This window comes from Cebus imitator, unplaced genomic scaffold (genome assembly GCF_001604975.1).
Source record: "Cebus imitator isolate Cc_AM_T3 unplaced genomic scaffold, Cebus_imitator-1.0 Scaffold106, whole genome shotgun sequence".
NCBI classification, from domain to species: Eukaryota; Metazoa; Chordata; class Mammalia; order Primates; family Cebidae; genus Cebus; species Cebus imitator.
This window is the reverse complement of record NW_016107421.1, coordinates 5,104,952-5,117,489: the sequence shown is the minus strand read 5'-3', so window position 1 is coordinate 5,117,489 and position 12,538 is coordinate 5,104,952. Positions and strand designations below refer to the sequence as shown.

At 49.1% G+C, this 12,538-nt stretch overlaps 1 protein-coding gene across 3 annotated transcripts in view; it reads right to left on the bottom strand.

Moving 5' to 3' along the window:
- The window catches only part of SCLY (selenocysteine lyase), a 40,515-nt gene extending 31,501 nt beyond the window's left edge, over positions 1-9,014 (bottom strand). Inside the window, exons 1-2 of one of the 3 annotated variants that reach the window (XM_017537805.2) lie at positions 8,859-9,014; positions 4,859-4,971 (exon numbers count right to left, since the gene is read on the bottom strand). In XM_017537805.2, coding sequence (XP_017393294.1) covers positions 4,859-4,971; positions 8,859-8,974 — 229 coding nt within the window. In that variant the 5' untranslated portion in view covers positions 8,975-9,014. Of the gene's footprint in view, positions 1-4,858; positions 4,972-8,426; positions 8,645-8,681; positions 8,703-8,858 lie in introns of those variants that run through there. The other 2 variants (XM_037741770.1, XM_017537806.2) reach the window with 2 other exon arrangements.
- Between the last annotated feature and the right edge of the window lie 3,524 nt (positions 9,015-12,538).

The following is a 12,538-nucleotide window of genomic DNA, read 5'->3' as shown; positions in this document are numbered from 1 at the left end:
AAATTGAGCAGCCACTACCAAAACGTATACTAATATATCACAAAACATCATTAAAAAAGAGAAATACGAAAAGCTCAGGTAAAGTAACGTGAAATGATCCTGCCGCCCCTTCATGCCACTGTGTAGATTCAGTTTTAAAAGCAGTTTCCTACACACCTAAGGCCTATGGTGTTTAGGAAAGCCCCATTGTTTTACTTGGTGACACTAAACGTCACCATAATAAACTGTCACCGTCATGCCTCTCTCAGCCTTCCTTCTCTCAGGATAATGGTTTGGTTGTGTCCCCACCCAAATCTCATCTTGAATTTTAGCTCCCATAATCCCCACATGTCATCGGAGGGACCTGGTGGGAGGTAACTGAATCACGGTGGCAGGTCTTAACCTTGCTGTTCTCATGACAGTAAGTCTCATGAGATCTGATGGTTTTATAAATGGGAGTTTCCCTGCACACGCCCTCTTGCCTGCTGCCATGTAAGACGTGACTTTGCTGCTCTTTCCCCTTCTGCCATGATTGTGAGGCCTTCCCAGTCATGGCGAACTGTGAGTCCATCATACCTCTTTCCTTCATACATCACCCAGTCTCAGGTATGTCTTTATTAGCAGCATGAGAACAGACTAATACACTTGGGAAATGGCAACTCCAAGCCTCAGCAGCCCAGGGCAAAACCGTGGGCTCTTTCCCTTCTCATTCCCCGCCATTAATCCACCAGCAAATGCTGTAGGCTATGTTCAAAAGACGCTCTGAACCTGACTTCTCTCTACCGCCCAGCCACCAACCAAGCCAAGGCCACTGCTGCGATGTTCTCCTAGCAGGCCCCCCAAAGTCCATGGACCCCACTAGGGTCCATTCTCCACAGAGTGGATGAGGCAATGTCTCAGAAACCCAAATACATCTTGGGCCGGTGCTGAATACACAGAAAGTGCTCCGTCAGTGCTGCTCACGTCAGTGGTTCCCAAAACCCCAAGGTGTTCTCACGAGGTCCACAAAGTCAAAACTGTTTTCATGATGTTACTAAGATATCACCCGCCTTTTGCATGCTCCTTTTCTCACAGGGATACGGTGACGCTTCCAGAGGCTTCTGGCACTATGACGACATGGCAACTGCAGCCGGTGGGACCGGGAAGTCTGAGCACTGGCTGTCTTCCAGCAACAGGCAGTAAGGAGACTTCCACGCAACAACAGTGCCACACTCACTAGGTCTCTTACGTTTTGCTGAAGATAGCTTATTTTTCATAAAAAAGTATACATGTAATCAAAGTATTACTATTTTAAACGAATTGCTAAATGCCTAGTAAACAAAAGCTCCTTGTGGCCCTTCATCATTTCTGCATGTAAAGGGGTTGCAGGAATCCCGTCACCCCTTGCTCTCCTCCAAGTACGCTCCTCTCACTCCCAGGGACAAGGGCCCGCACAGATGCCTCCACGGCCCTACACAGTGCTGTCCCCAAACCTCTCAGACTCCATCCCTATCACCCCACAACCCTCTGCAGTGGCCACACAGGCCCATCCCCTGTCACTACCCACACGCTGAGCTTCTCGACTGGGCAAATGCCAGGTCCCGGAGGGGCCTCCCAGGCCAGCCCATGCTCCAGCCCTTCCCCTCCGTGGTACTGCTCCACTGTTCCCCCCACCCCAGGACGGCTCTTTACTCACATACTCAGATTCGTTGATTTGTTCTTTGCCTGTTCCCTGCCCGTGCACCCTGCCAGAAGGAAAGCTCTAAGGGACAGGTGCTGCATCTGTTTCTGTCCCCTCTGCTCACGGCCACAGTGTAGCGCATACAGTGCTGCTGGAGCCTGCGCATACGACCTCATACCTCCCCAAGCAGGGCCTGAGTCCCTGACACAAGAGTCCAAGTCTCACAAGATCTCACAGAGCTGCCACCTGAGAGCGTTGGAAGACACGACTGGCACAGGCCCTAGAGCACTGCTGACTGCAGGAAGCGGGGGCATGGTGGGAAAGCCCAGAAGCCACAGCTGAAAGAGCTGGGTCCCATGGCGATCAGACCCCTAAACTGCCCTGAGAGCAGATGCCTCACCTGCAAACCTAAACAAAAGCCCCGCCTGCCTGCCTCACAGCACTCACTAAGAACATACGTGGGAAAGCACCACAGAGCTCACCCACAGCACGAATTCCATGGCACTGTCCCAGCCGACTCCCAGTCAAAGGGCGCTCGTCTGGAAAAGCACAGATGACTGGGACAGGGGTGCCAAGGCACACCTCAGGACAGCATGCACTTGCTATTTCAACGTGAGGACAGGAGAGGCCCGACAGGAAGCTGGAGGGAATCCAATGTTTGCAATTAACACACAGCTAAAATTTGCCCCATAGTTTAAAAGAGATGTCTTCCTAAACCTTGGATTTGGTAAACATCTATTTTCATAACAGTATGCATGCCAATTATTGATAAATTTTAAAAACAGGAAACAAAAAGAAAATACCCCAAACCTCCCATGATTCCCCTCCTCAAAGATAACTGTCGTGAGTGTATTTGGAGTGCTGTCACCTGCGCTGGGCAGCCAGTCGTCCTCACCGCCCGTCTCCCTGCCTACTATGGTGGCAGGGCCTCGTTTCCAACTGGTCCCAGCTGTTCAGAATTAAGGCCCCATGTCCCAACACTGCAATGACACATGGCCATAGGGCCAATTTCTAGGCCAACTTACACACAACTCCCAGAAGCACCTTGAAGAACTCAAGCCCTCCTCTCTCTTCCCGACACGCGGGACTGGGTCATGATGGCTTGAGCTGGAGCAGCCATCTTGACTTTGAGGGTCAAGGTGAGTGTCAAGAGGATGGAAGAGGAATAGGACAGAAGTCGGAGTCCCTGATAATAGCGCAACAGTGGACAGGTTCAGTGGCTGGCGCCTGTAATTCCAGCACTCTGGGAGGCCAAGGTGGGTGGATTACTTGAGACCAAGAGTTCAAGACCAGCCTGGGCAACACAGTGAGGCACTGGAGGAGCCACATGGCCGGCCCCAGGCTGAGTGAGGGAAAGTGCAAGCTGCTTAAGCCACCGTCACTCTGGGTGTTCTCTCACAGCTAAGCGATCTAATAATTTTCCACGCTTGCCCATACACAAGGTTTTCTCTACCAGGGGAGGTGGGAGGGGAAATAATAAAGTCATTTTGCACATCCCTTTTAATAACATGCTTTTTTTTCTTGATTTTTTTGAGACAGAGTGCAGTGGGGAGCTGACTTGGCTCCCTGCAACCTCCACCTCCCAGGTTCAAGGGATTTTCCTGCCTCAGCCTCCCCAGTAGCTGGGATTACAGGTACATGCCACCACGCCTGGTTAATTTTTGTACTCTTAGTAGAGATGAGTTTTCACCACGTTGGCCAGGCTGGTCTTGAACTCCTGACCTCAGTTGATCTGCCTGCCTTGGCCTCCCAATTGCTGGGATTACAGGTGTGAGCCACCACGCCCTGACAGTAACATGCTTTATCTACCTGACCCAGATGCCAATATTTTCTGGCTAGGTCATGGCTAGAGTCCACGCCACTGCTTTGGCAGGGTTCAGCGCTTCCTGTGGGGCTCCAACATACTTTATTATCCACCCTCAATTCACGAATGCTGAGCTTATTTCCAGTTTTTTTTTTCTTTTTGCTATTATAAGCAAGACTGTGATAAATATCTTAGGTACGTAAAATCTTTCCCCACATCCTCAACATTTTCCTTAAAATAAATTCCCCTCTAAGACTTTAATAATATTTAAATATTATTAAATAATGTTTAAATAATATTGTGAAAATAATTAAACCACTCTATGAGAAATTAATTTTCTTTTGCATTTCTGAGTAGCGACAGAAAGTGAATTGCCACATTGTGGAGTTTATGGTTTGTAATTTGTGGAAACCTACAAGCCACCGCCAGGCTTCACTCAGGTCCAGAACAGGATTTCTCCCTGAGAGCTACTCCAAACTTTTCATGAGGCAACGTCTGTCGTCAGCATTTAATTATTCTCCATATTTTCAAGTTTAATACATCAGAAAGTTCCCTTTTACTATAGGAGAGACTGGATACGAGGCAACGTGCAGAAGATTAGCAAGAACAGACCAACAAATAAGCCAACAGATAAGTTAATGAGTGACTAGCATCTGAGCTGAAAGGCTTTGTTATTAAGTTGCTGTGAAACTTTGAATAAGCAAATGGATATGAGAACATATTAAACTCTGTAAATTGTACACAAATGTTACTAAATTGTATGGCTTGGCAATATTCTGTCTGAATTTATTTTAGTTCATCATAATCCACAGTTAACATAGTTTATCTTAATTATTCCTAAAAAACATTAAATAAGAAAGGTAAGACTTTAGCTTGCTCATCTGCCTGAAAAACAGATTTTAATTCTGCCATATAACTGACTTGAAGCAAATTATTCTCCAGAACCTGCAATTTAACGCTCTACAAGATTAAACAAATAAGAATATTTATAACTAAAGTAATTAATAAGTAATTTTCATTTTTAAAAAGGGCCAGGATTGTATGTTATCCTGATGACCTAAAAGACCTATTTTGCAGACTCTGTAAGGACTGACTAAGTTAGATCCGTGAAGCGTGCAGCAGGTACTGACTGCTACTACAAGGAACTCCCAACAGACACCTTTCTCATCTGGGAAAGGGTGAGGACAGCATGATAAAGATTAAACATTAAAGATTAAAGAGTACAGGATCAGCGAGGCTCAGGTTACAAATGTGAACTTCTCAGAAAAGAAACTATCAAAAAATTACAGCTCAAGATTTGCAGCTAACAGAAATCTATTGAAAACAAAGCCATCACATGTGGGTATGCAACTGCTCTAAGAGCGCCCTGGCCCCCTTATCTCCCATCTGTGAACATGTGCATCTTCCAGAATTACCTGCCGGATAAGGACTGCTGGGATTTCCCCAGGCTTCCCACATGGCCTCGGTCACGGCCTGGATGACTTCTGGCTCCAGGGGAGTGGTTGCATTATAGTCCATATAAACCTTCCTGAAGGGAAGAAAGACACCCATTAAGGAAAAGGAGATGCCATACGGGAAACACGGCTGCTCTATGTCTATGCTGTTGGCAGGGGCAAATGGTGTCAAGGGCACGGCGGTCCTCTGCAACGAGCACTGCAGGCATCCACAAGCTGCACTCATGCATCTCCAGATCTGCACTACTTATGGAAAACATATGCATCATTTCTAATGATCTAGTTTTTGCCAATTTCTTTTATAATTGATAGGATTTGTTGGTCTGTTCTGGCTAATCTTCTGCACGTTGCCTTGTATCCAGTCTCTCCTATAGTAAAAGTGAAATTTCTGATGTATTAAACTTGAAAATGTGGAGAATAATTAAATGCCAATGACAGGCATTGTCTCATGCAAAGTTTGGGAATAGCTCTCCGGGAGAAATCCTGTTCTGGACCTGAGTGAAGCCTGCCAGTGGCCTGTAGGTTTCCACAAATTACGAACCATAAACTCAACAATGTGGCAAACCCTAAACCTTTCATTTAGGTTTTCAAAATTTCTTCCTAACAGGGCACAGTGGATTGTTCCTGTAGTCCCAGCCACTGGGGAGGCTGAGGTAGAATGACCACTTGAGGCCAGAAGTTTGAGGCTGCAGTGAGCTATGATGGCACCTATGAATCACCACTTACTCCAGCCTGGGCGACACAGCCAGACCTAATCTCCAATAACAAACATTCTTTTTTTTTTTTTTGAGGCACAGTTTTGCTCTTGTTGCCCAGGCTGAAGTGCAATGGTGCATTCTTGGCTCACCACAACCTCCACCTCCTGGGTTCAAGCGATTCTCCTGTCTCAGCCTCCCACGTAGCTGGGATTACAGGCATGTGCCACCACGTCCAGCTAATTTTTTGTATTTTTAGTAGAGACGGGGTTTCACCATATTGGCCAGGATGATTCTTTCTACCCCTTGGTAGGATTAATGGTGTGCTGAGCCCATATTACCCATTTGCTGCTGTAAAGGGCGGATCGATGGCTTCTTCCTTATGGAAGGAGGGAAACAGCTGCAGATTCCCAAGGGAATTTTCCTGTCTGCTGTTTTAACTTCATCAGAGGTTTGCCTTATTTCCCCACACCCATTTCTGCGATATTCTGCGGGGCCTATGGTGACCTGCGCTTCTCCCTGGGGCAGGTGAACTTTGGCCCCAGACCTTGCACTTTGTTTCTTTGCCCAGAAAGACTGTGTCCTGCCCCCACCTTACTTTTTTAGGTCTTTATTCCGGCTTAGGCCTCTTGTGAGACCCCCTGCCCTGCAGCTCTGTTTAAAACTGCAGCTGGCCTGGTGTGGTGGCTCACGTCTATAATCCCAGCACTTTGGGAGGTCAAGGCAGGTGGATCACTTGAGGTCAGGAGTTTGAGATCAGCCTGGCCAGCATGGTGAAACCCCATCTCTACTAAAAATACAAAAATGAGCCCTATTTGGGAGGCTGAGGCAGGAGAATCACTTGAACCCAGGAGGCGGAGGTTGCAGTGAACCAAGATCATTCCACTACACTCAAGTCTGGGTGACCAAGTGAGACTCCATATCAGAAAAACAAAAATAAAAACCCCACAAAACTGCAGCCACCCATGTCCCTCCTCCCTCCTCAGCCTCCAGGTCCCCTTCCCTTCTTCCTTTTCAGGCAGCATCATCATCTGACACACTGGACTTGTCCCCTTACTGTTCATCTTCACAGAGTGACAGAAGTCTGGCTCCATCGGGATGTGGGCTTTTTCTCACTGCCCTGTCACCAGTGCTGAAGCCCATAGCTGCCACACAGCAGAGCCCCGATTTTTATATGACTAAATAAATGCAACAGGAAGTACAAATTCCCTGAAAGATCCCTCACTTAGTAAAATTTACCTGTATATCTTTTTACTAATATCCAAAACCTTTGGAAGCCTTTAGAAAAATATGTAGTAGTAGTCCTGCCTGATATTCATTGACCTCATTTTTAAATAAACAGTGCTTATACCAATCCACATGAAAACCCAGATACAATGACTGTGGTGGTTAAGCCACAGGGTGTGGACAGGTGTGCATTAGTTGTAATGAAGCATCTTTTCTGTTCAAAATCACTCAACAGGCCTGGTGCAGTGGCTCATGCCTGTAATCCCAGCAATTTGGGAGGCCAAGGCGGGTGGATCACCTGAGGTCAGGAGTTCGAGATCAGCCTGGCCAACATGGTGAAACCCCATCTCTACTAAAAATATAATAAAATTAGCTGGGCATGGTGGCACATGCCTATAATCCCAGCTATTTGGGAAGCCGAGGCACGAGAATTACTTGAACCAGGGCAGTGGATGTTGCAGTGAGCCACTGCACTCCAGCCTGGGTGACAGAGTGAGACTCTGTCTCAATTAGGAAAAAAAAAAAAAAAATCACTCAATAGGTACAAGGCTTTGGCAAGTTTGACTTGCCATCCTCCAGCACTCTGGTACTAGTATTAATAGCCCCAGGAATCTCCCAGCCTGGCTTGACTTTGCATGTGCCCTTAAGTCTGTTTTTCCTTCCTATAAATAAGCATCCAAAATAACTCAGGCTAGCTAGTGTTTGTTGAGTGACTATAGCTCTTCAATCTGCTGCTGGGCTGAACAAATCTATGCCTCGAATTTCAGATTAATATTTTACACATTCCTTTGCTTCATTATTTGCTGCTTCCTTAAGGTGCTACCAATATTGGATGAGCAGGCTCAATTTTATTAGCTTCATAACCAAAAAATAAAAAGTCGCCGGGCGCGATGGCTAACGCCTGTAATCCCAGCATTTTGGGAGGCCCAGGTGGGTGGATCAGAAGGTCAGGAGTTCAAGACCAGCCTGGCCAAGATGGTGAAACCCCGTCTCTACTAAACATACAAAAATTAGCCGGGCATGCTGGCGGGCGCCCATAATCCCAGCTACTCAGGAGGCTGAGGCAGAGAAATGCTTGAACCCAAGGAGGCAGAGGTTGCAGTGAACTGGGATCACGCCACTGCACTCCAGGCTGGGCAACAGTGCAAGATCCAATCTCAAAAAATAAAAATAAATAAATAAATAAATAAAAAGTCTTTGGAATCTCGCTCCACTGATTCCCTCGGGAATATTTTCCCAGATCCCTTCACTTTGTTCCAACCAAGGCAGAATGCCAAATGTGCGTGCTTTAGGCCTAGACCCCTCATATTCTAAGCATGGGAGCGAATGAGCTCACAAAAAGGAAAAAGAGGGATCTGGAGAGAGAAGACACACCAACAAGAAAATGCACACCCCCTGCCTCCTGCCGTTAACAAGTGTGGCCATCCCCAGTTTCCTGCAGCTGGGCCAGGGCCTGGGAGAATCCTTCTTAATTATTCCTTTCACCTGCGCCAGTGCGCCAGCTCCCCACCACCGCATCCCCTTCTCGGCGCCCACCACGGCTCCTTCCTAGATTGTTACACGATCCCCACCTGGCTTCCCGGCTTCCTTCCCGGTCCCACGCCTACCTGCGCCCCTACTTTATAGGAAGCAGCCAGAAGGACTCCTTCAAAACACATCGCCTCGCGCCCTGATCGACCTCCGAGGCCCGATACGGCTCCGAATGAACCCCGAAGTTCTGCCCGGGCTCAGGGGCTCTGCCAGGTCACCTCCAAGTCCTCTGCCCTTCCCTTCTGCTGTGCCCTTTTGCCGGCAGGCTCCGCTTCCCCAGAACCTGCAAACCTCACCCCTGGAAGTCACTCGAATTTCGGCCCCAAAGTCACCTCTCTGGGGGTCACTTCCCGGGCTCCTCCTCGAAGCTCGCATCCCTGACTTAGGCGGACCTCGCGGGACGCCCCCACGCGAGAGCGGCCACCGGCCGGCCGCCCCCTCCGTCCCCCCACGGCACAACCGGGCACGGACGCCGGCCGCCTCCCCCGCCCTCTGCTGACGGCGCGCACCTCTCCGGCGAGTTGTGTTTTCCGCAGCCGCTGGGCTGACTCGCCGTCCTCGCCGGGGCTTCCCTCCCCGGCGCCACCACCGCCGCCGCCGCCTCCGCCTCCGCCTCTGCCTCCATCCTCTCCCGCCAAGGTAGAGGCTTCTGCTTTCTTCCAGCTAAACCTGAGGGCAGTGGAGGAGGCGGGGCCGCGACGCCTGGGCGCGCTTGGATTGGCTGAGCGAATCACCCGCCAATCGCCAATCCGCCCAGTTCACAGGACAGCCGGGGGAGGCGGGGCTGCGCGGGGTCAGGTGACTGGAGGGGGCGGGGCCTGGGGCGTCACAGAGCGTCCCGCCAACTGCGCGCTAGGAGAGGCGTCTCCCGGGCCCGGGGATCCTCGCTCCTTCACTTCCGGGGGAGCCCGCTGACCTTCGCTCTTCGGAGCAGGGCTGCTGTCTGGCAGCGGCCAGCTAGTCAGCTTGGGAGCCGGCGTGACCCGAGCTGGACCTGAGGAGCCAGGGCGGCGGGCAGTCCTGCGGGGTGCCTCCCTCTGGCCGCCCGCGCGCTGGTCCGTGCGCTCCGGGGCCGCGCGGCCTAGTTCGCAGCGAACGCTCGACGGGAAGTGCCCGAATCGCGGCGGCAGGGCCCCTGGGAGATCCCGCAGGCCGCCCTGGACAGCGATGAGCAGGTCTGCGGGAGCCTGCGCGTCTGTAGTCGGAGCAGCTCCCCAGGGACGGGGATGGCGTGAAGTTAGACTCACGCATCGAGGATGGAGGCCATTGATGAAATGGCAAGAGATGAGGGACTCTAAGCAGTGGGCGTGGAAACGCAGGAAAGATTAATTCAAGATCTGTTTAGGCCGCAAAATAGGCAGGAATTGGGGCCACGAGGGACAGGAAGGAGGCAAGGATTAGCCAAGTGACGGGGAAGATGTTAGTGCCCTCTTCTGGGGTAAGAGGGAACACGGGAGGGGGAACATGATGGGCTGAGCTCTGGACATGTTGTCTGTGACACAGTCAAGTGGAAACATCCATCATTCAGGTGTCCCGCCAACCATTAAGAAAAGTCCGTTGTGAAAGTGGTAAAAATGAGCAAAAATCCCTGAACTTTCATGAAGCCATCCTACCACCACTCCCCCCCTTTTTTTTTTTTTTTTGCTTAATAGTGACTGACTATAATTGAGCCTTGAACTATGCCTGGCAGTGTAAGTATTTTTCTTGTGTTTACTAATTTAATCCTGATGATTAACCCAGTCCGTAGATATCTTACATATGAGGAATCCGCGATACAGAAAGGCATCTTGCTCAAGTTCACACAAGTGGTGGTAGAGCCAGAATTCGAATTCAAGCATGCTTTGCCAAGAGGTTGAATTTTAATTGGCTTTTCATGGGCCTTTTCTCTATTTTATGTCCTGTTGAGGTCCCGAATAACTTGACTTTTCCAGCTTAGCAAATCTGCACGTTTCTAGACTCAATCTCTCCCATTCTTGCCTTTGAACACAGCTCATTTCTTGCCAAATGCAGCCAATAGCAAAGGGCCCACCAACACTTAAGAAGCAAATGGTGCCGGGCATGGTGGCTCACGCTTGTAATCCCAGCACTTTGGGAGGCCGAGGTGGGTGGATCACGAGGTCAAGAGATCGAGACCATCCTGGTCAACATGGTGAAACCCCATCTCTACTAAAAATATAAAAATTAGCTGAGCATGGTGGCGCATGCCTGTAATCCCAACTACTCAGGAGGCTGAGGCAGGAGAATTGCTTGAACCCAGGAGGCGGAGGTTGCGGTGAGCCGAGATCGCGCCATTGCACTCCAGCCTGGGTAACGAGCGAAACTCCGTCACAAAAAAAAAAAAAGCGAATGGTGCTGGGTGCGGCAGCTCAGGCCTGTAATCAGCACTACTGGAGGCCGAGGCAGGTGGATCATCCGACGTCGGGAGTTCAAGACCAGCCTGACCAACTTGGAGAAACCTGGTCTCTACTAAAAATACAAAGTTAGCTGGGCATGGTGGTGTATGCCTGTAATCCCAGCTACTCGGGAGGCTGAGGCAGGAGAATGGCTTGAACCTGGGAGGTGGAGGTTGCAGTGAGCCGAGATCACACTTCTGCACTCCAACTGGGTGACAGTGAAACTCTGTCTCAAAAAAAAAAAAAAAAAAAAGCAAATGAATGCACAGGAGCCTGAGAACAGTCAAAAGAGAAGGAGAGGAAAGGGAATTGTGAAGGAATGTCAAAAGAAGTCAAGAGGACAGATAGTGTACTGTGGGGCTGAGAGGCAGTCCGAAGTCTACTGCACATAACAGCAGGCACTGATAAACTAGCAAGAGAATTCTTAGTCCTGGGAAAGCAGGAAGTTAGAGTGCAAAGATGGATATGAAAGAATGAAGAATGCAGTCAACGCTCAAAACAGTTGAGAAAAGACGAGTTACAAAGGTGTATAGGATTAAGGCCAGGCTGGGAGCACAGTGGCTCACGCCTGTCCTCCTAGCATTTTGAGAGGCCAAGGCGAGCAGATCACCTAGGTTAGGGGTTTGAGACCAGCCTGGCCAACATGGCAAAACCCCTGTCTCTGCTAAAAGTACAAATATTAGCTGGGTGTAGTGGCGCATGCTTGTAATCCCAGCTACTCAGGAGGGTGAGGCAGGAGAATCGCATGGGAGGCGGAGGTTGCAGTGAGGCTGAAACTATGCCACTGCACTCTAGCCTGCGTGACAAAGTGAGACTCTGTCTCAAAAAAAAGAAAGATTAAGGGCAAATAGAGACTGAACATGTTCATAGGCTAAAGGGAGGTAGCTAACAGGTCATGCAAGAAGAGCCGAAGTCCTGGAGGAGATGATAGGGCATGCAGGTAAGAGCGAAGGTGGCTAGGGAAGTTGATAGGTAGGGGAGAGTTCATTCTCTACATCTGTTTGGAAGGCTGTAAGGATGGGAGTGTAAGGACAGCGGACGAGGTGATGATTCCTCTCAAGCACTCCTTGGGCCACTTAGGCAGCAATAAGGTTTGTGTTTCCAGATGGACATAGTGTAGTGGTGGTCAGACAAGATAGTGTCCAGCATGGCTGGTGATACCCAGAAAGGGCTGAGTACAAACATGAAGCCCAGGTGCTGAGGTAGCCCAGCTGAAAACAGTTTAGGGTGCAACATGCAGCAGCGGCTGCCACCATTCCAAGCATACTGGTCACACATGCAACAGTGACCTACCAGGATGTCGCTAATACAAACACAAGTGCCCCATAGTGGCCAAACACTTGAGGAATGCCATCTCCATGAAGATAGCACACACACCAAATAGAATTCTCACCTAAGGGGAAAAGTTAATAGAGCTATCAGAGTAAGTCTCCCATACAGCAAGATCTTGATGGATATTTTATTTTTAAAAAAAGGCAGTCATGAAACAAGAACAGACAATGAAAAGAGATACTGGACATTAAAGCTAAGACTTAAAGTTCAAAAACTCAACAGTTGTCAGGGGTTTCAGGGAGGAAAGAATGCATAGGCAGAGAGCAGAATTTTTAGGGCAATGAACTATTTTGTATACTATAATGGTGGATACATGTAATATATTTACCAAAATTCACAGAAAATCAACACCAAGAATGAATCCTAATGTAAACTATGGACTATGGGTGATGATGATGTGTCAATGAAGGTTGTTAACAAAAATACCACAGTGGATGTTGACAGTGGGGGAAGTGTGTGTGCAC